At 47.3% G+C, this 25340-nt stretch overlaps 1 protein-coding gene across 2 annotated transcripts in view; it reads right to left on the bottom strand.

Annotated features, from left to right (window-relative positions):
• The window catches only part of LOC139568510 (rab11 family-interacting protein 4A-like), an 84924-nt gene that overhangs the window by 51565 nt on the left and 8019 nt on the right, over positions 1-25340 (bottom strand). For both annotated transcript variants that reach the window (XM_071390374.1, XM_071390375.1), the window contains exon 4: positions 25012-25097. In XM_071390374.1, the coding sequence (XP_071246475.1) occupies positions 25012-25097 (86 nt within the window). The remainder of the gene's footprint in view (positions 1-25011; positions 25098-25340) is intronic.

Below are 25340 nucleotides of genomic sequence, written 5' to 3'. Positions count from 1 at the left end.
TGTGTGTGTGTGTGTGTGTGTGCGTGCGTGCGTGCGTGCGTGCGTGCGTGCGTGCGTGCGTGCGTGCGTGCGTGTGTTTTGTGCCTGGATGTGTATGTGTGTGTGTGCGTGTGCGTGTGTATGTGTTTTTGTGCCTGTATGTGTGTGTGTGTGCGTGCCTGGCTGCGCGTGCATGTATGTGTCTAAGCATTTTGTCCTTTTGCTGACCACCTATCTCACAGTCTTATATTCATTCCAGGACAGTCTGTGATGTGCCTTTAGCTGAGTTCAAGTGTACAGTACTAGGATCCATAGGGAACTGAGAGAGAACACAGTGAAAGTCTGCCAGGAAACAAACAGTAGAAAGTGATGGCAAGGCAAAGGGTTGGGGGGTAGAAACACCCACACACAAATCACACAAGACACACAAGGAAACACACACACTGACATTCCATCCTTCCCTCGGCCGTGTGTGTGTGTGTGTGTGTGTGTGTGTGTGTGTGTGTGTGTGTGTGTGTGTGTGTGTGTGTGTGTGTGTGTGTGTGTGTGTGTGTGTGTGTGTGTGTGTGTGTGTGTGTGTGTGTGTGTGTGTGTGTGTGTGAGACAGAGAGAGAGAGAGAGAGAGAGAGAGAGAGAGAGAGAGAGAGAGAGAGAGAGAGAGAGAGAGAGAGAGAGAGAGAGAGAGAGAGAGAGAGAGAGAGAGAGAGAAAAGGTTGGCAGGAGTCCCAATAAGCGCCCACATTCTCTCCCTCTGGCCAAACAGCAGAAAGAATAGAGAGATACAGTTCCTAAAGAACATCACCAAACAAGAACAGCATGGAGGTGTGTGTGTGTGTGTGTGTGTGTGTGTGTGTGTGTGTGTGTGTGTGTGTGTGTGTGTGTGTGTGTGTGTGTGTGTGTGTGTGTGTGTGTGTGTGTGTGTGTGTGTGTGTGTGTGTGTGTGTGTGTGTTGTTTACTATATTTGCCACGGGTAGTAGTTGGGGGAGGGAGGTTGCATTTGTGAATAAATTAAAAGGAGAGTCTGGAACGGTGACGATGCTTTGGCATGTGGCAGTGTGTGTGTGCGGTGCACGCCCGTTTGTGTGTGTGTGTGTACAGTACATGTGTGTGACCCAGTGTGTGTCAGAGAGAGTCCATGCTCCAGAGTATCTGTCCAGATGCTTGTGGCAAGGGGTGACCTCAGCTCTGCCAGTCAGACAGCCTGGCCCTGTGACACAAACACACAAACATGCACACACACACACACACTGACACACACATATGCCAGTGAAGGGCACACAAACGTCCAAAACACACATGCACTAGCATGCCAAAGTCATATACTGACTAGAGGGCATTTAAACTTCCCAAACAGCTAGTGAAAGAGGAGCTACACAAAGGTATGTGGACACCTGCTTGTCGAAAATCTCATTCCAAAATGATTGGCATTAATATGGAGTCGGCCATCCCTTTTCTGCTATAACAGCCTCCACTATTCTGGGAAGGCTTTCCACTAGATGTTGGAACATTGCTGCGGGGACTTTCTTCCATTCAGCCACAAGAGCATTAGTGAGGTCGGGCACTGATGTTGGAAGATTAGGCCTGACAGTTGGCGTTCAAATTCATCCCACAGGTTTTGGATGGGGTTGAGGTCAGGAATCTGTGCAGTCAAGTTCTTCCACACCGAACTCGATAAACCATTTCTGTATGGACCTCACTTTGTGCACAGAGTCATTGTCATGCTGAAACAGGAAAGGGCCTTACCCAAACTGTTACCAAAACGTTGGAAGCAGAGAATCATCTCCAATGTTATTGATTGCTGTGGCGTAAAGATTTCCTTTCAGTGGAACTAAGGGGCCTAGCCCAACCATGAAAAACAGCCCCAGACCATTATTCCTCCTTCACCAAACTTTACATTTGGCACTATGCATTCGGGCATGTACTGTTCTCCGGGCATCCGCCAAACCCAGATTTGTCCGTCGGACTGCCAGATGGTGAAGCATGATTCATCACTCCAGAGAACGCGTTTCCACTGCTCCAGAGTCCACCATTCCAGCCGACGCTTTCATTTTGCATGGTGATCTTAGGCTTGTGTGCGGCTGCTCGGCCATGGAAACCCATTTCATGAAGCTCCTGACGAACAATTCTTGTGTTGACATTGCTTCCAGAGGCAGTTTGGAACTCGGTAGTGAGTGTTGCAACCGAGGACAGACGATTTTTATGCGCTTCAGCACTCAGCGGTCCCGTTCTGTGAGCTTGTGTGGCCTACCACTTTGCGGCTGAGCCGTTGTTGCTCCTAGACGTTTCCACTTCACAATAACAGCACTTACAGTTGACCGGGGCAGCTCTAGCAGGGCAGAAATTTTAGGAACTGACTTGTTGGAAAGGTGGCATCCCATGACGGTGCCACGTTGAAAGTCATTGAGCTCTTCAGTACAGGCCATTCTATTGCCAGTGTTTGTCTAAGGAGATTGCATGACTGTGTGCTCGATTTTATACATCAATCAGCAACGGGTGTGGCTGAAATAGCCGAATCCACTCATTTGAAGAGGTGTCCACATTTTCCCCTGAATCATTCCACTGCTTATTTTAAATCCAATGTATATTTCAACCGCTATAACTCAGCGTCTCCATTCTCAAGGCTGTAACATGATAACACTGTACTACTTACTATATTATTGCAACACTTATTGCTATAAGAACTCAATGCATCTCCTCAGTTATGCTGTATAAAAACAATATTTTTAAAGTGCAGTTGTTCTGTTCTGCATATATATTGAAACTTTACCCCAGGACGTATAAATCAAACACATAGATCACACACACACGCGCACACACACACAATTACATTAGCTGAGGTGGGGAAGTAATTTTAAGCCAATGTTGAGCCCTGTATATCAGGCAACACAGCAGAATGTAAAACCTTATTACAGTACCATCATCACACATAATGAGATCAAAGATGCAATCTGTATATACTCTTTAATATGTGTGTATGAGATAGAGGAGAGAGAGAGAAGGAGTCCGGGAGAGAAATGGAGAAAGAGTATTGCATGTGAAAAATGGAGAAAGAGATAGAAAGAGAAATCGAGAAAATATAATATTGTGTAAGAATAATGCGTAAGAGAATTAGTGAGCGAAACAAAGAGAGAAAGAGAGGTAGCTGTCGATGGTCATTTGCAGTCCTCCTTGTTAACCACTGACTGTACTGTTTAATGATGCCTGCTCTGTCCTTGGGTGTCATTGAGGGGACTGCTGGGGCCAATGATGTATATAAACCCTGGATTGCTGATGCTATGTATTGGCCATTGAGAGTCTTTGAAGCCACCGGTCGGCAATATTGGGACTCCCAGTAGGACCAGTCCTCCATAGGCATCAATGGAATTCTACAGTATTTAAATTAAATTGATTTTATTTATATTTTTTCTATTTCCCCCCCTTTTTCTCCCCAATTTCGTCATTTCCAATTGGTAGTTACAGTCTTGTCCCATCACTGCAACTCCTGCAACGGACTCGGGAAAGGCGAAGGTTGAGAGCCGTGCGTCCTCCGAAACAACAAACCCGCCAAGCCGCACTGCTTCTTGACACAATGCACGCTTAACCCGGAAGCCAACAATGTGTCAGAGGAAACATTGTACACCTGGTGACCGTGTCAGCGTGCATGCACCCAGCCCGAAACAGGAGTCACTAGAGCGCGATGGGACAAGGACATCCCGGCCGGACAAACCCTCCCCTAACCCGGACGATGCTGGGCCAATTGTGCGTCGCCTCATGGGTCTCCCGGTCGCGGCCGGCTGCGACACAGCCCCGGTATCGAACCAGGATCTGCGCCACTCGGGAGGCCAACACTTAAGGACAAGGACAAAATGACATGTATTTATGTATTTTTGTTGTTGTAGTGGGGTCAGTAACATTAGTCATCTCTACATTTACATTTACATTTAAGTCATTTAGCAGACGGTCTTATCCAGAGCGACTTACAAAAAAATAAAATAATAATACTTGAAGGATTTGAAAAATATATATTTTATTTTAAAAGTTTGCATGAAGCTGTGTGTAATAGAATAAACGTGGCAGTTCTATAGCTTCCAAAATATTGTTTACAATGGTGAGGGCGCTGTGGAGGCGCGTGCCAAAATGGAGGCACAGTGGCTTCAACACAGCGCACCCTATCAGTCATCTAGTGTATTTATAAATAATTGGCTGAGCTGGGCTGTCTACAGTACCACCATCCAGACTGGTGACTGCTGCTCTCAGCTGGACGTCTATGGTCCACAACCAGTCACAACATCATCATGCCAAAGCCAGTGGAGGATAAGCAGTCTACCTCTTCAATCTCTCCAACTGAGAATTGTTATTCCATCCATCCATCTGCTTTTCAAGCTGGTCATCACTTCATCTCTCTCGTTCTCTCTCTGTCTCTCACCCCTCTAACTATATTCTCTCCATCCTCATTTTGATTTTCAACTTTCAAACTTTAAGCTGTCTAAAATGCCTCCACTAAAAGTACAACCAAACCTGAGGGTGATGTACTGTACTGAACATATGATAGATCAGCAGCATTCACTATTGATACCATTGATATTTTCATACATGACTTAGCAAGAGTGGATCCAGAGCTGCAATTCAGCAATATGGTTTTATTATGAGCGCTTAGCTTTGATACTGGTCAGTGCTGATCTAGGATCATGTCCCCCCTGTTCATGTAACCTTACTCATTGTGATCTAAAAGGCTAAATGGATCCTAAATTAGCTTCACACTTCAACACTTAATACATACAGCCTCTTGTATTCTGTACAGAAACAGAGTGACAGACTGATAGAAAAGTGTTTTCTCATACCATCACTTAGTGTATATTAATGGGTTCCTATGAGGGCCAGAGGCAAGACGCTGCTCCCATTAATATATTAGTTACAGAGAGCTGCTGCTTATCTCTCTCTCTCCCTCTGCCTCTGCCTATCTCTCAATCTCCCTCACGGAATGCACAGAATACAAATAGCTAGTCCCCTTCCGTATGAATGATATGTACATACTGCAGGCTGTGGTACTGGTAGAGGATTTAAATGTTTAACAATGCTCCATACATCACACCAAGGGCATGTGGCCGGCGATTTATCAAAGGAGAGTCATCTTGAAATCCCCGTTGAGGAAATAAAGTAAAGGCACTTATGGATCAATTAGTTAACATATAGGATGGTGTTATCATATGACCAAGTACAATACAGTACAGTGATTGTATAGTCAGATAAAGAAGGGATATACTGTATGGGCCAGGAGTTATTCCTGACCACGTAATCTTTTCAAGGAAAGCTCTTGGCCCTAGTTACAGTACACAAAAAAATATGCTCTCTAGAGCCTAAAAGGGTTCTTCAGCTGTTACCATAGGAGAAGCCTTTGAAGAACCCTTTTCTGGATCTAGGTAGAACCCTTTTGGTCCCAGGTTTCGGTCCTTTTTGTTTCAGGTAGAATACTTTTGGGTTCCATGTAGAACCTTTTCCACAGAGGGTTCTATGTGGAACCCGAAAGGGTTCTACCTAGAACCCAAAAGGGTTATCCTATGGGGACGTTCAAAGAACCCTCTTGGAATCCCTTTTTTCTAAGAGTGTATATGGTATTGGACATTGTTTATTGACTCCTTTGTTTTCTGTTGGCAGTCCAATTCCATTGCATTGTGTTAGCTTTTGCCAATCATTGAAAACCCACTACAGTTCTCCCTTTGTACAGAATGTACAGTATTTCCTTCAGACGTTGAAATAACAACGTGACATCTATCATGACAGAGTAAAATTAATGTAATTACCGTGTAATTACCATGTCACAGGAACGGCACAGTCTTGGTTGTCACAAACAGTGAATCTTCACTTTTAACCACAGCTTGTCATAATGTTTTATCATATCACATTAGGATAGTGGAGGCTGTCTGTCATCTAGGAACTTATGGTTTTAACGTGTAATGAGTTACAGCTCAAAAGATACAGCCACCATTTAAAGACCCATAGTGACAGCGGTGTGTGGTATTGTTGGGACAGTGTATTGCACCCTGCTTATAAGCTGTAATACACTCAGCAGCACAGCATCAAACCACCAAAACCCCAATGAGATCCTCTTACAGTATCCCTCCCAAGTAGAGCATTAAGGTGTGGTGTGGTAACATCTGTTTTGGATTAACACACACACATAAACAAGGTTAAAACTACTGGGAGCAAGTATAGTGAAGTGCTGTGAAGAAATGTATCGCTGAATTGAATCCATCTCTCACAGTCAAAGACAAACTCAAAGACAATATGTGGGAGAATATTTCAATATTATATGGCTGCCTTGAATATAATAGAATTCCTCTCTTAAAAGAAGAGAAGGCTTTAATGTAGCATGTAATAAAATAAAAGTGTCAACAGATACCAGCCCATTTCCTTCAGCTAGCCTAATGCTACACACCCCTCATTAGATAACAACACTACAAGCCATGCCATGTCCCTTCACCTTCCATTAGGCTGCATGCCAGCCAGACATCGTGGATCAATACCTTTGACTAGCAATTACCTCTCCATCCATCAGAGAGCGCTTTCAGGGTCAGTCCCAAATGGCACCCTATTCTCTATAAAGTGCACTACCTTTGCTGATCATCAGTATGTGTGGGCTGTGATAGCAGGGTGAGTGATGTGGTAGGTGTGGTATGTGTGGGCTGTGATAGCAGGGTGAGTGATGTGGTATGTGTGGGCTGTGATAGCAGGGTGAGTGATGTGGTATGTGTGGGCTGTGATAACAGGGTGAGTGATGTGGTATGTGTGGGCTGTGATAGCAGGGTGAGTGATGTGGTATGTGTGGGCTGTGATAGCAGGGTGAGTGATGTGGTATGTGTGGGCTGATGATAGCAGGGTGAGTGATGTGGTATGTGTGGGCTGTGATAGCAGGGTGAGTGATGTGGTATGTGTGGGCTGTGATAACAAGGTGAGTGATGTGGTATGTGTGGGCTGTGATAGCAGGGTGAGTGATGTGGTATGTGTGGGCTGTGATAGCAGGGTGAGTGATGTGGTATGTGTGGGCTGTGATAGCAGGGTGAGTGATGTGGTATGTGTGGGCTGTGATAACAGGGTGAGTGATGTGGTATGTGTGGGCTGTGATAGCAGGGTGAGTGATGTGGTATGTGTGGGCTGTGATAGCAGGGTGAGTGAAGTGGTATGTGTGGGCTGTGATAGCAGGGTGAGTGATGTGGTATGTGTGGGCTGTGATAACAGGGTGAGTGATGTGGTATGTGTGGGCTGTGATAGCAGGGTGAGTGATGTGGTATGTGTGGGCTGTGATAGCAGGGTGAGTGATGTGGTATGTGTGGGCTGTGATAGCAGGGTGACTGATGTGGTATGTGTGGGCTGTGATAGCAGGGTGAGTGATGTGGTATGTGTGGGCTGTGATAGCAGGGTGAGTGATGTGGTATGTGTGGGCTGTGATAACAGGGTGAGTGATGTGGTATGTGTGGGCTGTGATAACAGGGTGAGTGATGTGGTATGTGTGGTCTGTGATAGCAGGGTGAGTGATGTGGTATGTGTGGGCTGTGATAGCAGGGTGAGTGATGTGGTATGTGTGGGCTGTGATAACAGGGTGAGTGATGTGGTATGTGTGGGCTGTGATAACAGGGTGAGTGATGTGGTATGTGTGGGCTGTGATAACAGGGTGAGTGATGTGGGTTGTGTGGGCTGTGATAGCAGGGTGAGTGATGTGGTATGTGTGGGCTGTGATAGCAGGGTGAGTGATGTGGTATGTGTGGGCTGTGATAGCAGGGTGAGTTATGTGGTATGTGTGGGCTGTGATAGCAGGGTGAGTGATGTGGTATGTGTGGGCTGTGATAGCAGGGTGAGTGATGTGGTATGTGTGGGCTGATGATAGCAGGGTGAGTTATGTGGTATGTGTGGGCTGTGATAGCAGGGTGAGTGATGTGGTATGTGTGGGCTGTGATAACAAGGTGAGTGATGTGGTATGTGTGGGCTGTGATAGCAGGGTGAGTGATGTGGTATGTGTGGGCTGTGAAAACAGGGTGAGTGATGTGGTATGTGTGGGCTGTGATAGCAGGGTGAGTGGATGTGGTATGTGTGGGCTGTGATAGCAGGGTGAGTGATGTGGTATGTGTGGGCTGTGATAGCAGGGTGAGTGATGTGGTATGTGTGGGCTGTGATAGCAGGGTGAGTGATGTGGTATGTGTGGGCTGTGATAGCAGGGTGAGTGATGTGGTAGGTGTGGTATGTGTGGGCTGTGATAGCAGGGTGAGTGATGTGGTATGTGTGGGCTGTGATAGCAGGGTGAGTGATGTGGGTTGTGTGGGCTGTGATAACAGGGTGAGTGATGTGGTATGTGTGGGCTGTGATAGCAGGGTGAGTGATGTGGTATGTGTGGGCTGTGATAGCAGGGTGAGTGATGTGGTATGTGTGGGCTGTGATAACAGGGTGAGTGATGTGGTGTGTGTGTGGGCTGTGATAGCAGGGTGAGTGATGTGGTATGTGTGGGCTGTGATAGCAGGGTGAGTGATGTGGTATGTGTGGGCTGTGATAGCAGGGTGAGTGATGTGGTATGTGTGGGCTGTGATAACAGGGTGAGTGATGTGGTATGTGTGGGCTGTGATAGCAGGGTGAGTGATGTGGTATGTGTGGGCTGTGATAGCAGGGTGAGTGATGTGGTATGTGTGGGCTGTGATAGCAGGGTGACTGATGTGGTATGTGTGGGCTGTGATAGCAGGGTGAGTGATGTGGTATGTGTGGGCTGTGATAGCAGGGTGAGTGATGTGGTATGTGTGGGCTGTGATAACAGGGTGAGTGATGTGGTATGTGTGGGCTGTGATAACAGGGTGAGTGATGTGGTATGTGTGGGCTGTGATAACAGGGTGAGTGATGTGGGTTGTGTGGGCTGTGATAGCAGGGTGAGTGATGTGGTATGTGTGGGCTGTGATAGCAGGGTGAGTGATGTGGTATGTGTGGGCTGTGATAGCAGGGTGAGTTATGTGGTATGTGTGGGCTGTGATAGCAGGGTGAGTGATGTGGTATGTGTGGGCTGTGATAGCAGGGTGAGTGATGTGGTATGTGTGGGCTGATGATAGCAGGGTGAGTTATGTGGTATGTGTGGGCTGTGATAGCAGGGTGAGTGATGTGGTATGTGTGGGCTGTGATAACAAGGTGAGTGATGTGGTATGTGTGGGCTGTGATAACAGGGTGAGTGATGTGGTATGTGTGGGCTGTGATAGCAGGGTGAGTGGATGTGGTATGTGTGGGCTGTGATAGCAGGGTGAGTGATGTGGTATGTGTGGGCTGTGATAGCAGGGTGAGTGATGTGGTATGTGTGGGCTGTGATAGCAGGGTGAGTGATGTGGTATGTGTGGGCTGTGATAGCAGGGTGAGTGATGTGGTAGGTGTGGTATGTGTGGGCTGTGATAGCAGGGTGAGTGATGTGGTATGTGTGGGCTGTGATAGCAGGGTGAGTGATGTGGGTTGTGTGGGCTGTGATAACAGGGTGAGTGATGTGGTATGTGTGGGCTGTGATAGCAGGGTGAGTGATGTGGTATGTGTGGGCTGTGATAACAGGGTGAGTGATGTGGTATGTGTGGGCTGTGATAGCAGGGTGAGTGATGTGGTATGTGTGGGCTGTGATAACAGGATGAGTGATGTGGTATGTGTGGGCTGTGATAACAGGGTGAGTGATGTGGGTTGTGTGGGCTGTGATAGCAGGGTGAGTGATGTGGTATGTGTGGGCTGTGATAGCAGGGTGAGTGATGTGGTATGTGTGGGCTGTGATAGCAGGGTGAGTTATGTGGTATGTGTGGGCTGTGATAGCAGGGTGAGTGATGTGGTATGTGTGGGCTGTGACAGCAGGGTGAGTGATGTGGTATGTGTGGGCTGATGATAGCAGGGTGAGTTATGTGGTATGTGTGGGCTGTGATAGCAGGGTGAGTGATGTGGTATGTGTGGGCTGTGATAACAAGGTGAGTGATGTGGTATGTGTGGGCTGTGATAACAGGGTGAGTGATGTGGTATGTGTGGGCTGTGATAGCAGGGTGAGTGGATGTGGTATGTGTGGGCTGTGATAGCAGGGTGAGTGATGTGGTATGTGTGGGCTGTGATAGCAGGGTGAGTGATGTGGTATGTGTGGGCTGTGATAGCAGGGTGATGTGGTATGTGTGGGCTGTGATAGCAGGGTGAGTGATGTGGTAGGTGTGGTATGTGTGGGCTGTGATAGCAGGGTGAGTGATGTGGTATGTGTGGGCTGTGATAGCAGGGTGAGTGATGTGGGTTGTGTGGGCTGTGATAACAGGGTGAGTGGTGTGGGCTGTGATAGCAGGGTGAGTGATGCGGTATGTGTGGGCTGATGATAGCAGGGTGAGTGATGTGGTATGTGTGGGCTGTGATAGCAGGGTGAGTGATGTGGTATGTGTGGGCTGTGATAACAAGGTGAGTGATGTGGTATGTGTGGGCTGTGATAGCAGGGTGAGTGATGTGGTATGTGTGGGCTGTGATAGCAGGGTGAGTGATGTGGTATGTGTGGGCTGTGATAGCAGGGTGAGTGATGTGGTATGTGTGGGCTGTGATAACAGGGTGAGTGATGTGGTATGTGTGGGCTGTGATAGCAGGGTGAGTGATGTGGTATGTGTGGGCTGTGATAGCAGGGTGAGTGAAGTGGTATGTGTGGGCTGTGATAGCAGGGTGAGTGATGTGGTATGTGTGGGCTGTGATAACAGGGTGAGTGATGTGGTATGTGTGGGCTGTGATAGCAGGGTGAGTGATGTGGTATGTGTGGGCTGTGATAGCAGGGTGAGTGATGTGGTATGTGTGGGCTGTGATAGCAGGGTGACTGATGTGGTATGTGTGGGCTGTGATAGCAGGGTGAGTGATGTGGTATGTGTGGGCTGTGATAGCAGGGTGAGTGATGTGGTATGTGTGGGCTGTGATAACAGGGTGAGTGATGTGGTATGTGTGGGCTGTGATAACAGGGTGAGTGATGTGGTATGTGTGGTCTGTGATAGCAGGGTGAGTGATGTGGTATGTGTGGGCTGTGATAGCAGGGTGAGTGATGTGGTATGTGTGGGCTGTGATAACAGGGTGAGTGATGTGGTATGTGTGGGCTGTGATAACAGGGTGAGTGATGTGGTATGTGTGGGCTGTGATAACAGGGTGAGTGATGTGGGTTGTGTGGGCTGTGATAGCAGGGTGAGTGATGTGGTATGTGTGGGCTGTGATAGCAGGGTGAGTGATGTGGTATGTGTGGGCTGTGATAGCAGGGTGAGTTATGTGGTATGTGTGGGCTGTGATAGCAGGGTGAGTGATGTGGTATGTGTGGGCTGTGATAGCAGGGTGAGTGATGTGGTATGTGTGGGCTGATGATAGCAGGGTGAGTTATGTGGTATGTGTGGGCTGTGATAGCAGGGTGAGTGATGTGGTATGTGTGGGCTGTGATAACAAGGTGAGTGATGTGGTATGTGTGGGCTGTGATAGCAGGGTGAGTGGTGTGGTATGTGTGGGCTGTGAAAACAGGGTGAGTGATGTGGTATGTGTGGGCTGTGATAGCAGGGTGAGTGGATGTGGTATGTGTGGGCTGTGATAGCAGGGTGAGTGATGTGGTATGTGTGGGCTGTGATAGCAGGGTGAGTGATGTGGTATGTGTGGGCTGTGATAGCAGGGTGAGTGATGTGGTATGTGTGGGCTGTGATAGCAGGGTGAGTGATGTGGTAGGTGTGGTATGTGTGGGCTGTGATAGCAGGGTGAGTGATGTGGTATGTGTGGGCTGTGATAGCAGGGTGAGTGATGTGGGTTGTGTGGGCTGTGATAACAGGGTGAGTGATGTGGTATGTGTGGGCTGTGATAGCAGGGTGAGTGATGTGGTATGTGTGGGCTGTGATAGCAGGGTGAGTGATGTGGTATGTGTGGGCTGTGATAACAGGGTGAGTGATGTGGTGTGTGTGTGGGCTGTGATAGCAGGGTGAGTGATGTGGTATGTGTGGGCTGTGATAGCAGGGTGAGTGATGTGGTATGTGTGGGCTGTGATAGCAGGGTGAGTGATGTGGTATGTGTGGGCTGTGATAACAGGGTGAGTGATGTGGTATGTGTGGGCTGTGATAGCAGGGTGAGTGATGTGGTATGTGTGGGCTGTGATAGCAGGGTGAGTGATGTGGTATGTGTGGGCTGTGATAGCAGGGTGACTGATGTGGTATGTGTGGGCTGTGATAGCAGGGTGAGTGATGTGGTATGTGTGGGCTGTGATAGCAGGGTGAGTGATGTGGTATGTGTGGGCTGTGATAACAGGGTGAGTGATGTGGTATGTGTGGGCTGTGATAACAGGGTGAGTGATGTGGTATGTGTGGGCTGTGATAACAGGGTGAGTGATGTGGGTTGTGTGGGCTGTGATAGCAGGGTGAGTGATGTGGTATGTGTGGGCTGTGATAGCAGGGTGAGTGATGTGGTATGTGTGGGCTGTGATAGCAGGGTGAGTTATGTGGTATGTGTGGGCTGTGATAGCAGGGTGAGTGATGTGGTATGTGTGGGCTGTGATAGCAGGGTGAGTGATGTGGTATGTGTGGGCTGATGATAGCAGGGTGAGTTATGTGGTATGTGTGGGCTGTGATAGCAGGGTGAGTGATGTGGTATGTGTGGGCTGTGATAACAAGGTGAGTGATGTGGTATGTGTGGGCTGTGATAACAGGGTGAGTGATGTGGTATGTGTGGGCTGTGATAGCAGGGTGAGTGGATGTGGTATGTGTGGGCTGTGATAGCAGGGTGAGTGATGTGGTATGTGTGGGCTGTGATAGCAGGGTGAGTGATGTGGTATGTGTGGGCTGTGATAGCAGGGTGAGTGATGTGGTATGTGTGGGCTGTGATAGCAGGGTGAGTGATGTGGTAGGTGTGGTATGTGTGGGCTGTGATAGCAGGGTGAGTGATGTGGTATGTGTGGGCTGTGATAGCAGGGTGAGTGATGTGGGTTGTGTGGGCTGTGATAACAGGGTGAGTGATGTGGTATGTGTGGGCTGTGATAGCAGGGTGAGTGATGTGGTATGTGTGGGCTGTGATAACAGGGTGAGTGATGTGGTATGTGTGGGCTGTGATAGCAGGGTGAGTGATGTGGTATGTGTGGGCTGTGATAACAGGATGAGTGATGTGGTATGTGTGGGCTGTGATAACAGGGTGAGTGATGTGGGTTGTGTGGGCTGTGATAGCAGGGTGAGTGATGTGGTATGTGTGGGCTGTGATAGCAGGGTGAGTGATGTGGTATGTGTGGGCTGTGATAGCAGGGTGAGTTATGTGGTATGTGTGGGCTGTGATAGCAGGGTGAGTGATGTGGTATGTGTGGGCTGTGACAGCAGGGTGAGTGATGTGGTATGTGTGGGCTGATGATAGCAGGGTGAGTTATGTGGTATGTGTGGGCTGTGATAGCAGGGTGAGTGATGTGGTATGTGTGGGCTGTGATAACAAGGTGAGTGATGTGGTATGTGTGGGCTGTGATAACAGGGTGAGTGATGTGGTATGTGTGGGCTGTGATAGCAGGGTGAGTGGATGTGGTATGTGTGGGCTGTGATAGCAGGGTGAGTGATGTGGTATGTGTGGGCTGTGATAGCAGGGTGAGTGATGTGGTATGTGTGGGCTGTGATAGCAGGGTGAGTGATGTGGTAGGTGGGCTGGTAGCGGGTGGTGTGGGGGGGGGGGGGCTGTGATAGCAGGGTGAGTGATGTGGTATGTGTGGGCTGTGATAGCAGGGTGAGTGATGTGGGTTGTGTGGGCTGTGATAACAGGGTGAGTGGTGTGGGCTGTGATAGCAGGGTGAGTGATGCGGTATGTGTGGGCTGATGATAGCAGGGTGAGTGATGTGGTATGTGTGGGCTGTGATAGCAGGGTGAGTGATGTGGTATGTGTGGGCTGTGATAACAAGGTGAGTGATGTGGTATGTGTGGGCTGTGATAGCAGGGTGAGTGATGTGGTATGTGTGGGCTGTGATAGCAGGGTGAGTGATGTGGTATGTGTGGGCTGTGATAGCAGGGTGAGTGATGTGGTATGTGTGGGCTGTGATAACAGGGTGAGTGATGTGGTATGTGTGGGCTGTGATAGCAGGGTGAGTGATGTGGTATGTGTGGGCTGTGATAGCAGGGTGAGTGAAGTGGTATGTGTGGGCTGTGATAGCAGGGTGAGTGATGTGGTATGTGTGGGCTGTGATAACAGGGTGAGTGATGTGGTATGTGTGGGCTGTGATAGCAGGGTGAGTGATGTGGTATGTGTGGGCTGTGATAGCAGGGTGAGTGATGTGGTATGTGTGGGCTGTGATAGCAGGGTGACTGATGTGGTATGTGTGGGCTGTGATAGCAGGGTGAGTGATGTGGTATGTGTGGGCTGTGATAGCAGGGTGAGTGATGTGGTATGTGTGGGCTGTGATAACAGGGTGAGTGATGTGGTATGTGTGGGCTGTGATAACAGGGTGAGTGATGTGGTATGTGTGGTCTGTGATAGCAGGGTGAGTGATGTGGTATGTGTGGGCTGTGATAGCAGGGTGAGTGATGTGGTATGTGTGGGCTGTGATAACAGGGTGAGTGATGTGGTATGTGTGGGCTGTGATAACAGGGTGAGTGATGTGGTATGTGTGGGCTGTGATAACAGGGTGAGTGATGTGGGTTGTGTGGGCTGTGATAGCAGGGTGAGTGATGTGGTATGTGTGGGCTGTGATAGCAGGGTGAGTGATGTGGTATGTGTGGGCTGTGATAGCAGGGTGAGTTATGTGGTATGTGTGGGCTGTGATAGCAGGGTGAGTGATGTGGTATGTGTGGGCTGTGATAGCAGGGTGAGTGATGTGGTATGTGTGGGCTGATGATAGCAGGGTGAGTTATGTGGTATGTGTGGGCTGTGATAGCAGGGTGAGTGATGTGGTATGTGTGGGCTGTGATAACAAGGTGAGTGATGTGGTATGTGTGGGCTGTGATAGCAGGGTGAGTGATGTGGTATGTGTGGGCTGTGAAAACAGGGTGAGTGATGTGGTATGTGTGGGCTGTGATAGCAGGGTGAGTGGATGTGGTATGTGTGGGCTGTGATAGCAGGGTGAGTGATGTGGTATGTGTGGGCTGTGATAGCAGGGTGAGTGATGTGGTATGTGTGGGCTGTGATAGCAGGGTGAGTGATGTGGTATGTGTGGGCTGTGATAGCAGGGTGAGTGATGTGGTAGGTGTGGTATGTGTGGGCTGTGATAGCAGGGTGAGTGATGTGGTATGTGTGGGCTGTGATAGCAGGGTGAGTGATGTGGGTTGTGTGGGCTGTGATAACAGGGTGAGTGATGTGGTATGTGTGGGCTGTGATAGCAGGGTGAGTGATGTGGTATGTGTGGGCTGTGATAGCAGGGTGAGTGATGTGGTATGTGTGGGCTGTGATAACAGGGTGAGTGATGTGGTGTGTGTGGGCTGTGATAGCAGGGTGAGTGATGTGGTATGTGTGGGCTGTGATAGCAGGGTGAGTGATGTGGTATGTGTGGGCTGTGATAGCAGGGTGAGTGATGTGGTATGTGTGGGCTGTGATAACAGGGTGAGTGATGTGGTATGTGTGGGCTGTGATAGCAGGGTGAGTGATGTGGTATGTGTGGGCTGTGATAGCAGGGTGAGTGATGTGGTATGTGTGGGCTGTGATAGCAGGGTGACTGATGTGGTATGTGTGGGCTGTGATAGCAGGGTGAGTGATGTGGTATGTGTGGGCTGTGATAGCAGGGTGAGTGATGTGGTATGTGTGGGCTGTGATAACAGGGTGAGTGATGTGGTATGTGTGGGCTGTGATAACAGGGTGAGTGATGTGGTATGTGTGGGCTGTGATAACAGGGTGAGTGATGTGGGTTGTGTGGGCTGTGATAGCAGGGTGAGTGATGTGGTATGTGTGGGCTGTGATAGCAGGGTGAGTGATGTGGTATGTGTGGGCTGTGATAGCAGGGTGAGTTATGTGGTATGTGTGGGCTGTGATAGCAGGGTGAGTGATGTGGTATGTGTGGGCTGTGATAGCAGGGTGAGTGATGTGGTATGTGTGGGCTGATGATAGCAGGGTGAGTTATGTGGTATGTGTGGGCTGTGATAGCAGGGTGAGTGATGTGGTATGTGTGGGCTGTGATAACAAGGTGAGTGATGTGGTATGTGTGGGCTGTGATAACAGGGTGAGTGATGTGGTATGTGTGGGCTGTGATAGCAGGGTGAGTGGATGTGGTATGTGTGGGCTGTGATAGCAGGGTGAGTGATGTGGTATGTGTGGGCTGTGATAGCAGGGTGAGTGATGTGGTATGTGTGGGCTGTGATAGCAGGGTGAGTGATGTGGTATGTGTGGGCTGTGATAGCAGGGTGAGTGATGTGGTAGGTGTGGTATGTGTGGGCTGTGATAGCAGGGTGAGTGATGTGGTATGTGTGGGCTGTGATAGCAGGGTGAGTGATGTGGGTTGTGTGGGCTGTGATAACAGGGTGAGTGATGTGGTATGTGTGGGCTGTGATAGCAGGGTGAGTGATGTGGTATGTGTGGGCTGTGATAACAGGGTGAGTGATGTGGTATGTGTGGGCTGTGATAGCAGGGTGAGTGATGTGGTATGTGTGGGCTGTGATAACAGGGTGAGTGATGTGGTGTGTGTGGGCTGTGATAGCAGGGTGAGTGATGTGGTATGTGTGGGCTGTGATAGCAGGGTGAGTGATGTGGTATGTGTGGGCTGTGATAGCAGGGTGAGTGATGTGGTATGTGTGGGCTGTGATAACAGGGTGAGTGATGTGGTATGTGTGGGCTGTGATAGCAGGGTGACTGATGTGGTATGTGTGGGCTGTGATAGCAGGGTGAGTGATGTGGTATGTGTGGGCTGTGATAGCAGGGTGAGTGATGTGGTATGTGTGGTCTGTGAAAGCAGGGTGAGTGATGTGGTATGTGTGGGCTGTGATAGCAGGGTGAGTGATGTGGTAGGTGTGGTATGTGTGGGCTGTGATAGCAGGGTGAGTAATGTGGTATGTGTGGGCTGTGATAGCAGGGTGAGTGATGTGGTATGTGTGGGCTGTGATAGCAGAGTGAGTGATGTGGTATGTGTGGGCTGTGATAACAGGGTGAGTGATGTGGTATGTGTGGGCTGTGATAGCAGGGTGAGTGATGTGGTATGTGTGGGCTGTGATAGCAGGGTGAGTGATGTGGTATGTGTGGGCTGTGATAGTAGGGTGAGTGATGTGGTATGTGTGGGCTGTGATAGCAGGGTGAGTGATGTGGTATGTGTGGGCTGTGATAACAGGGTGAGTGATGTGGTATGTGTGGGCTGTGATAGCAGGGTGAGTGATGTGGTATGTGTGGGCTGTGATAGCAGGGTGAGTGATGTGGTAGGTGTGGTATGTGTGGGCTGTGATAGCAGGGTGAGTGATGTGGTATGTGTGGGCTGTGATAGCAGGGTGAGTGATGTGGGTTGTGTGGGCTGTGATAGCTGGGTGAGTGATGTGGTATGTGTGGGCTGTGATAGCAGAGTGAGTGATGTGGTATGTGTGGGCTGTGATAACAGGGTGAGTGATGTGGTATGTGTGGGCTGTGATAGCAGGGTGAGTGATGTGGGTTGTGTGGGCTGTGATAACAAGGTGAGTGATGTGGTATGTGTGGGCTGTGATAGCAGGGTGAGTGATGTGGTATGTGTGGGCTGTGATAGCAGGGTGAGTGATGTGGTATGTGTGGGCTGTGATAGCAGGGTGAGTTATGTGTGCTGCTAGTCAGTCCAGTCCAAACTAGCTTAGGCAATAACTGGTAGTGCATATGGTTACAGTGACTTAACATCAATCTCTTTAAAGGTTCCTCTAACCATCTATATGCAGACAGAAGAAGACCATCGCTTGAGTTATTCCATGGACTGCACAACTCTGAAGAACTATGGACCCATAAAAGCTATTATCATTGAGATGAATAATCGGATCTCTATGGCTATTATGACAAGCCATAAGTCTGCAGTACAGTATTCTCAATGCGGTTCCATCTCCCCACGCCTCCTTCACTCATCTAGATGAGTGTGTTTCGCACAGTATGCTCCAGCAGTGCCCACACAGTAAATATCCCTTCTCTCTCTCTCCCTTTTCTCTCTGTATTTTCTCTCTTTCTGTATGTCTCTCTCTCTCTATTTCTACTGCTCCCTGTCTCCATATCGCTTTATTTATCCTCTCCCTCTGTCTCTCTCTCTGTCTTCTTAAATCCGAGCATGAAATGAATGCAGTGGCTGGTGGGGCATAGTCCTCCCTCGATTCTCATTTGAAATGCTAATGTGGATAGAGGGATGAGAAAAAGAGCGAGAGAGAGGTGAGAGCGTGAGAGAGCTAGAGAGAGAGAGAGATAGAAAGAGAGAGGAAAAGGGTGAGAGAGAAAGCACGAAGCAAGAAGAGAAAGAGAAAGAGAGAGAGACCAACCGACCAACCAACCGATTTAGAGAGTGGATGTGAAAGCACACGAGAGAGATGGTGCAAGAGAATGAAAAGAACAGAGAGCGGGGAGGAGGGGGGCGAGATTACACAGTGAATTTCAGAGCTGGTTTTGGGAGCTCCCTCACACACTGTTCTGCTCTGATGTTGAATCATGAAGCTTGCCTGGTGCTCCGGGAATGGAGAGATAAGACGTAAAGTTATGAAAAAGATTTTAACTAAATTAAGAGAATAGAGAGACAAGATGAGTTCGGCAGGGACAGGAGATTAAGATGAGTAAACCCTGGTGAATTGCCTGGCCTGTCGGCACCAGAACAAGAAAAGTTAACTAACATGTCTCTTAAACTTCTCTATGAACCATCACAATGAATGTAGCCTACAGTATAAATCTGTGGTAACTCATATTGTATGTGGCAGAGTCTTGCAGTACAGGCTACATTGAAGATTACGAGCCGCCAATTGAGTCAATAGTCACTGTTTTAGTGAGCCTACAGCCACCCAGGGTTGGGGAGTAACGGATTACAAACAAACTGTGACTGTAATCCATTACGTTACCAGCAAAAATATTGTAATCCGATTACAGATACTTTTGAAAAACTAGATGATTACTTCTAGGATGCTTGCGAAACCTTTTTTGACACCTTTCTGCTTTCTCAATGACATTCAAATCAGTATTGAAAAAAGTTTTTGTTTGTTCCGCCTGAGCGAGTTTGATCACAAATCAGAGACCCCTATGATGACACACCAAATGCATTTGAAGGATCCCGGGAAAATAGCAGAAATAGGCTTTTGAAGGCTACAGTCCAAGATATGTCTACCAATGGTGCGACTGCTGTCGGCATCCAAAGATCAGCAAACTTGAATAAACTCTTGGAGGTAAGGACAACAGCAGTTTAAGCTGCCTATCAATCATTGTTTTTGCAGCCAGGGGTGTATTCATTACGGAAACTGTTTAGTGATTGAGAACAAAACGGAAGCAAAAAGAGAGTTTCTATTGAACAAATTCTGGTAGGTCCCTCCCAATTTCATTCTGTTTCCTTCTGTTTAAGAAACGTTTTGCAACAGAATCGGAGTAATGAATAAGCCCCAGTGGACAGCCAGTGAAAAGTGCGCTTTTGCAACAGCTGCATGGTGCGGATCCCAGCCTATGGAATAAAAGGTTGTGCTCAATACTGTGAAAAAGGAGTTTGATTTAAGAAGACCACGAGTCGGGCTTTTATTTTCTTCATGGACAATTATTCGGTAGTGCTCAAAGCATGCCATTCCAAGAGCAACATTTATTTTTTAACAACAAAATCAAAAACCAATTAGGCTAATTAGTCCTTGGTTTCTGGGTTGTGCTCAGGTAACAATTTGGCTAATCTATATTTCACTATTTCCAAGCCCTATTCCTGAAGATCAAGGGGTATTACATTAATTGGAATGACTGGGAATCTGACAGACTCCGTTGTCTTTTTAATTGAAAAGATAGATTATTGTTCTTCCACACTGATCTCAACTAACCATGTCTGTATGGCCCTCGCTTAGTGCACGAGGCTATTGTCATGCTAAAACAGGAAAGGGCCTTCCCCAAACTGTTGCCACAAAGTTGGGAGCACAGAATTGTCTAGAATGTCATTGTATGCTGTAGCGTTAAGATTTCCCTTCACTGGAACTAAGGGTCCTAGCCCGAACCATGAAAAACAGCCCCAGACCATTATTCCTCCTCCACCAAAATGTACAGTTGGCACTATGCCTTCGTGCAGGTAGCGTTCTCCGGGCATCCGCCAAACCCAGATTTGTCCATCGGACTGCCAGATGGCGAAGCGTGATTCATCACTCCAAAGAATGCGTTTCCACTGATCCAGAGTCCAATGGCAGCGAGCTTTACACCACTCCAGCCGATGCTTGGCATTGCGCAAGGTGATTGTAGGCTTGTGTGCAGCTGCTCGGCCATGGAAACCCATTTCATGAAGCTCCCGACAAACATTGAAAGTCACTGAGCTCTTCAGTAAGGCCATACTACTGCCAATGTTTGTCTATGGAGATGACATGGCTGTGTGCTCGATTTTATACACCTGTCAGCAACGGGTGTGGCTGAAATAGCCAAATCCACACATTTTAAGGGGTGTCCACATACTTTTGTATATATAGTGTATGTAAACTCTAACATTGATTTACCCTGCAATAGATGTCTTTCAAATGGTAATATACATTGTTGTCTTCTTCTAATGCCTCTTAAGCAGGTTGACATTTATTGGGATTAGTTTTGTCCTTGAGGCAGAACTGTGCGATTTCTGCTAGATGGGCCAGATGCAAAGTCAAAAGAGTCTATATAGTAAAAATGTATGAAAACATAAATGAGCTTTTTGGTCTTATTTAAGGTTAGAGCTAGGCATTAGGGTTTGCAGTGTGGTTATGGTTAGGGTTAAGGTTAGGTTTAAAATCAGATTTGATTACTTTGTGGCTATGCCAGCTACTAACCTTCGCCTCTTAATGGGAAAGTAATCTAAAAGTAACTGAAAATAATCAGATTACATTACTGAGTTAGGGTAATCCAAAAATTACATTACTGATTATAATGTTGGACAAGTAACTCGTAACTGTAAAGGATTACATTTAGAAAGTAGTCTACCCAACCCTGCAGCCACCACATATCCTTGCATACCTATTCAAGTAAATACTCAACCCATTGAGTTCCATGCTAATCTGCTAGCATGATAATTCCAAAGTGGAGTTCATTGCTAATCTGTTGGCATGCTAATTGCACTGGTGGAATGTCAGTGTAATTCATGCAGTCCTAATGAGGACAATGCATCTTAAGGCAGAGAGGGATATCTCAGCTCAATGTGGCTCAGAATCAGTACCAGTAAGAGGGGTGTGGAGGGGATTCTTTTGGGGGGCTGAAGTGGGTCTCTGGGGGGGTCTAAGTTTCCAGTTTGACTCTTTAAAACACCAACAAGCTCAGTCCCTGCTCCCTATGTGTCAGTAAAAGTTTACGGTTCCTTGAACTTTGTTCACTTTATTAGCCATTTTCGGCAATTAGATTGGCTTATTTTGAGCTATTGCAAAGAGACAATGACATGTGCAATCCATACTGACACGGATGACCCGGAATGACCAGACACATAGAGCTACATCATAAACTATGACGTCTAATAGTGTAGAAATGTCTGATATGCGATGCTATGTGGGTACGATACGCAACATTGTACTAGCTCCTATATACCAGTGGCAGTTTTAAACGTCAACAGGAGTGGTGGTAGATATGACTCTGTTGTTGTTACCCTGCTAGTGCCACTGTGTAGGGGGTCCCACTCTTTTTGCTCTGACCTGATTCTGTAAACCAGGCTTGTCAATTACAGGAGCCTCTGCTTTCCCCCTGATCTGCTATCTCTCTACCCCTACCTCCCTGGTGCTGCACATCTAGACCAAGCTCTCATCACACACACACACACACACACACTCACACACACACACAGTCTTTATCACTCTCTCCTCCCCTGCAATGCTCAGCACACCAGCTTCATCTGTCTCTGTTACCTACCAAAATGAATTCCCCCAGCCTTCCCCCTCTGTGTGTGTGTGTGTGTGTGTGTGTGTGTGTGTGTGTGTGTGTGTGTGTGTGTGTGTGTGTGTGTGTGTGTGTGTGTGTGTGTGTGTGTGTGTGTGTGTGTGTGTGTGTGTGTGTGTGTGTGTGTGTGTGTGTGTGTGTGTGCGCGTGCACTCGCTCAGCACAGTATCCATTTGAGTGAACAGGCTAATAAATCCTGTGTACCTCCTCTTACACTAATGAGGTGGATGACACACTTCTCCTCCTCCTATCTCTCTCTCTCTCTTAGTTTCTCTCTCTCACTTCTAGAGGCTGCACTGGAGCACAGGGATTCTGGGATTCTGTCTCCTCACACTGGCAACCAAGTTTTCCCTCCGCAAACCTCTTTAGTCCAGACAGCTCAGCTGGAACACTGGATAACAACCCCACTGTCCCAGATAACTATACTCTCCCACCCAAACTAACCCCCAAAACATCAATACAAAAACAATGTACACTATTTTGATCCTCAAGAGAAAAGCTATTCACAATGTACTTGCAAATAGTTCCAAACTTGTACTGTGAATGTATATACGTTCAGCTACAGGTAGAGTCCCTGTTCACCACAGCTACCTGTGCCTATACCAGGTATGAGACACCCAACCTCTCCCAGCATCTAGTCCAACAGAGTAGACACTAGAGGAGGGAGACGTGAACGTGATCAAATTATACATGACCATCTGACAGTTGGCCGCAAGTCAGCCCCTGGAACTGGAACCATCTTTATCTAGGACCAGGCCAACTCACACATACACCTACACACACCTACACACACCTACACACACACATACACATTCACACACGCATTGAGTGTAGGGTAGTAAGGGAACTCTGTGTGTCTCTATAAGTTGGGCCCCGCACCATTCCACCCATGGCCATGGTGATGACATTTTCTCTTTGGAACACGGTACAAACATCAAACTATTCACATGTATTAGGTCAGCTGTAAATCAACCAGACACTATAGCCTCAGTGAGTGTGAGTGTGAGTGTGTGTGTGTGTGTGTGTGTGTGTGTGTGTGTGTGTGTGTGTGTGTGTGTGTGTGTGTGTGTGTGTGTGTGAGTGTGTGAGATGGATTTATAGCTTCAACTGTATGGGGGAATTCAGTCAGCTTCAGTTGAACTACTACATATACCACCAGGGTCATACAGTTCCATTGCCTTGTGAACGAGACTACCTTAGTTCAATGACATTTCCAGTGAAGGAGACAGAGACATTCTGTAATGTCAGAGTCACTTTACAAAAGCTATTTCATTGATGGCAGGAGACGGAAATGTATTAAATTACAGGCTTTGTATATATTTCAAGAGCATATATATATATTTCTCCATGTGGATAATGACATGGCATTTGCAGCGGAAGCCTTGGGAGAAAAACGCTCTCAATTTGGGTACTTACAGAGAGGGCTTACATAAAAGGATACACAGACATAATAAAATACAAAAGATATATGTCTTTATCCTATCCTTTATCCTGTAACACTCAGAAATGGGGTCCGAAAATGTAATTGAGCTCATCAAGTGAAAGTACAACTCTGTAACACTGATGCCATATCAAGATGTGAGAAAACAGAAACGCAAAACATTCATTAGTTAATATCTACTGACATTAAACCAATGCATTAACATTGCTTACATAAAAAGAGAGACCCCTGGCCTAGTGTTGTGGTAGAAAGCGTTACCACATGATATCTTGTTTCCCCAGAGATGACCCGGTGAGTGGGACATTACAATGACACATACTGTAACACCTCTCCAGTGCAGACCTGGGTTCAAACACATTGAGCATTTGCTCTAGCCTGATGGGGGAAAAATTATATAATATTTGAACCCAGGTCTGCTCCAATGTGGTGAAAGCTTTGGGGGCATCTCTTGGAAACAATGTTATAGACTGTACACCACTCATGACATAATAAGCCAATTATCTTAGTTTACTGACCTTAAATGAGAGAAAAACGTGAAACAAAGGCCATGTCTACAGAATGGGGCTGGGCTGGGGAGAATCTGGGCCAGCTACTGTGACTACTCTTTGGCAATGGAATGGATAAAGTACGCCACCCTCTGGTCACATGAGGTACTTATGCTGAAAAATTGTACTCTGTAATTACACAAACATTTTATGAAATGTAACTTTGAAGTAAACTACTAGGCCTACAATAAAATCTAAATAAGTAATGTTGGCAAAGACATACATTTGTAAAAGTATGGTGCAACTCACTATATTTGATGTGATGCCTAAGAAGCACTGACTGTATTTTCACCGTGTGAAAATTCCAGTTCTTTTGTATTAGCTTTTGCTGTTGAACACTGCCTCCTTGTGGAGGAAAAAGAGAAGACACTCAAGCTGAAACTCAAGTTGGTTGGATGTCCTTTGGGTGGTGGAACCATTCTTGATACACACGGGAAACTGTTGCGCGTGAAAAACCCAGCAGCGTTGCAGTTCTTGACACACTTAAACCAGTGCGCCTGGCACCTACTACCATACCCCATTCAAAGGCACTTACATTTTTTGTCTTGCCCTCCGAATGGCACACATACACAATCCACATCTCAAATGTCTCAAGGCTTAAAAATGCTTCTACACTGATTGAAGGGGATTTAACAAGTGGCATCAATAAGGGATCAGAGCTTTCACCTGGGTTGTGTTGTATACTCAGTGTATAAACCTTGCCAGCATCCCAAATGGTACTCTACTCCCTTTATAGAGCACTACTTTTGACCAAGGCCCATAGAGCTCTGCTCAAAAGTACTGCACTAAGGAATAGGATGGCGTTTGTGAAGCAGACATCCCCTGTTAATCCATTGTGTGGGAGTTTGCCTTGACTCTGGCTAGAGTTTATTTCCGGATTCACGTGCTGACATTAATCTAGGTTTATCCACCGCTCAGAGAGAGAAAAGACAGTGTAAAAATGTAACCACATTATGGGGTTGATTTGGGATGAAGGGCTTAGAAAGTCAAAGCTCCCATGTTACAAGAAAACAACATAGTTTGAGGGTTTCACGTGACTTTTGACTTGGTAATGAAAAGAGGGGTGTACAACTATAGAGGCTGGCCTGGCGAAGGGCACACACACACACATTATGTACCTGGTAGTAGTAACCGTTGTCGGTCTCATAGGGACGCCGTGTGATACTGCGAGCTCCCAGTGTGGTCTTCAGAATCCCCTCACAGCCTGAAAGAGAGAGGGGGAGAAGGTGTTCTATACATACTGTATAGAATAACATGACATTCTTTAAATCCCACTGTCAACTTGTCTCTCCATCCCTGGGTAGCTTTTGTTTCCATCAAATTAAATCCTTGATGTGAGACCTTGTTGTACTTGTTAGCCATTATATTAGCATAAAGTAATGAGACATCAAGACAAAAAACAACTGCCACAGTTACATGAGGTAGACTAGTTGAGTTCACAATCCAT

The sequence above is a fragment of the Salvelinus alpinus genome, chromosome 2, assembly GCF_045679555.1.
Source record: "Salvelinus alpinus chromosome 2, SLU_Salpinus.1, whole genome shotgun sequence".
In the NCBI taxonomy this organism is placed as follows: domain Eukaryota; kingdom Metazoa; phylum Chordata; class Actinopteri; order Salmoniformes; family Salmonidae; genus Salvelinus; species Salvelinus alpinus.
This window is presented reverse-complemented; position numbering and strand designations above follow the sequence as displayed.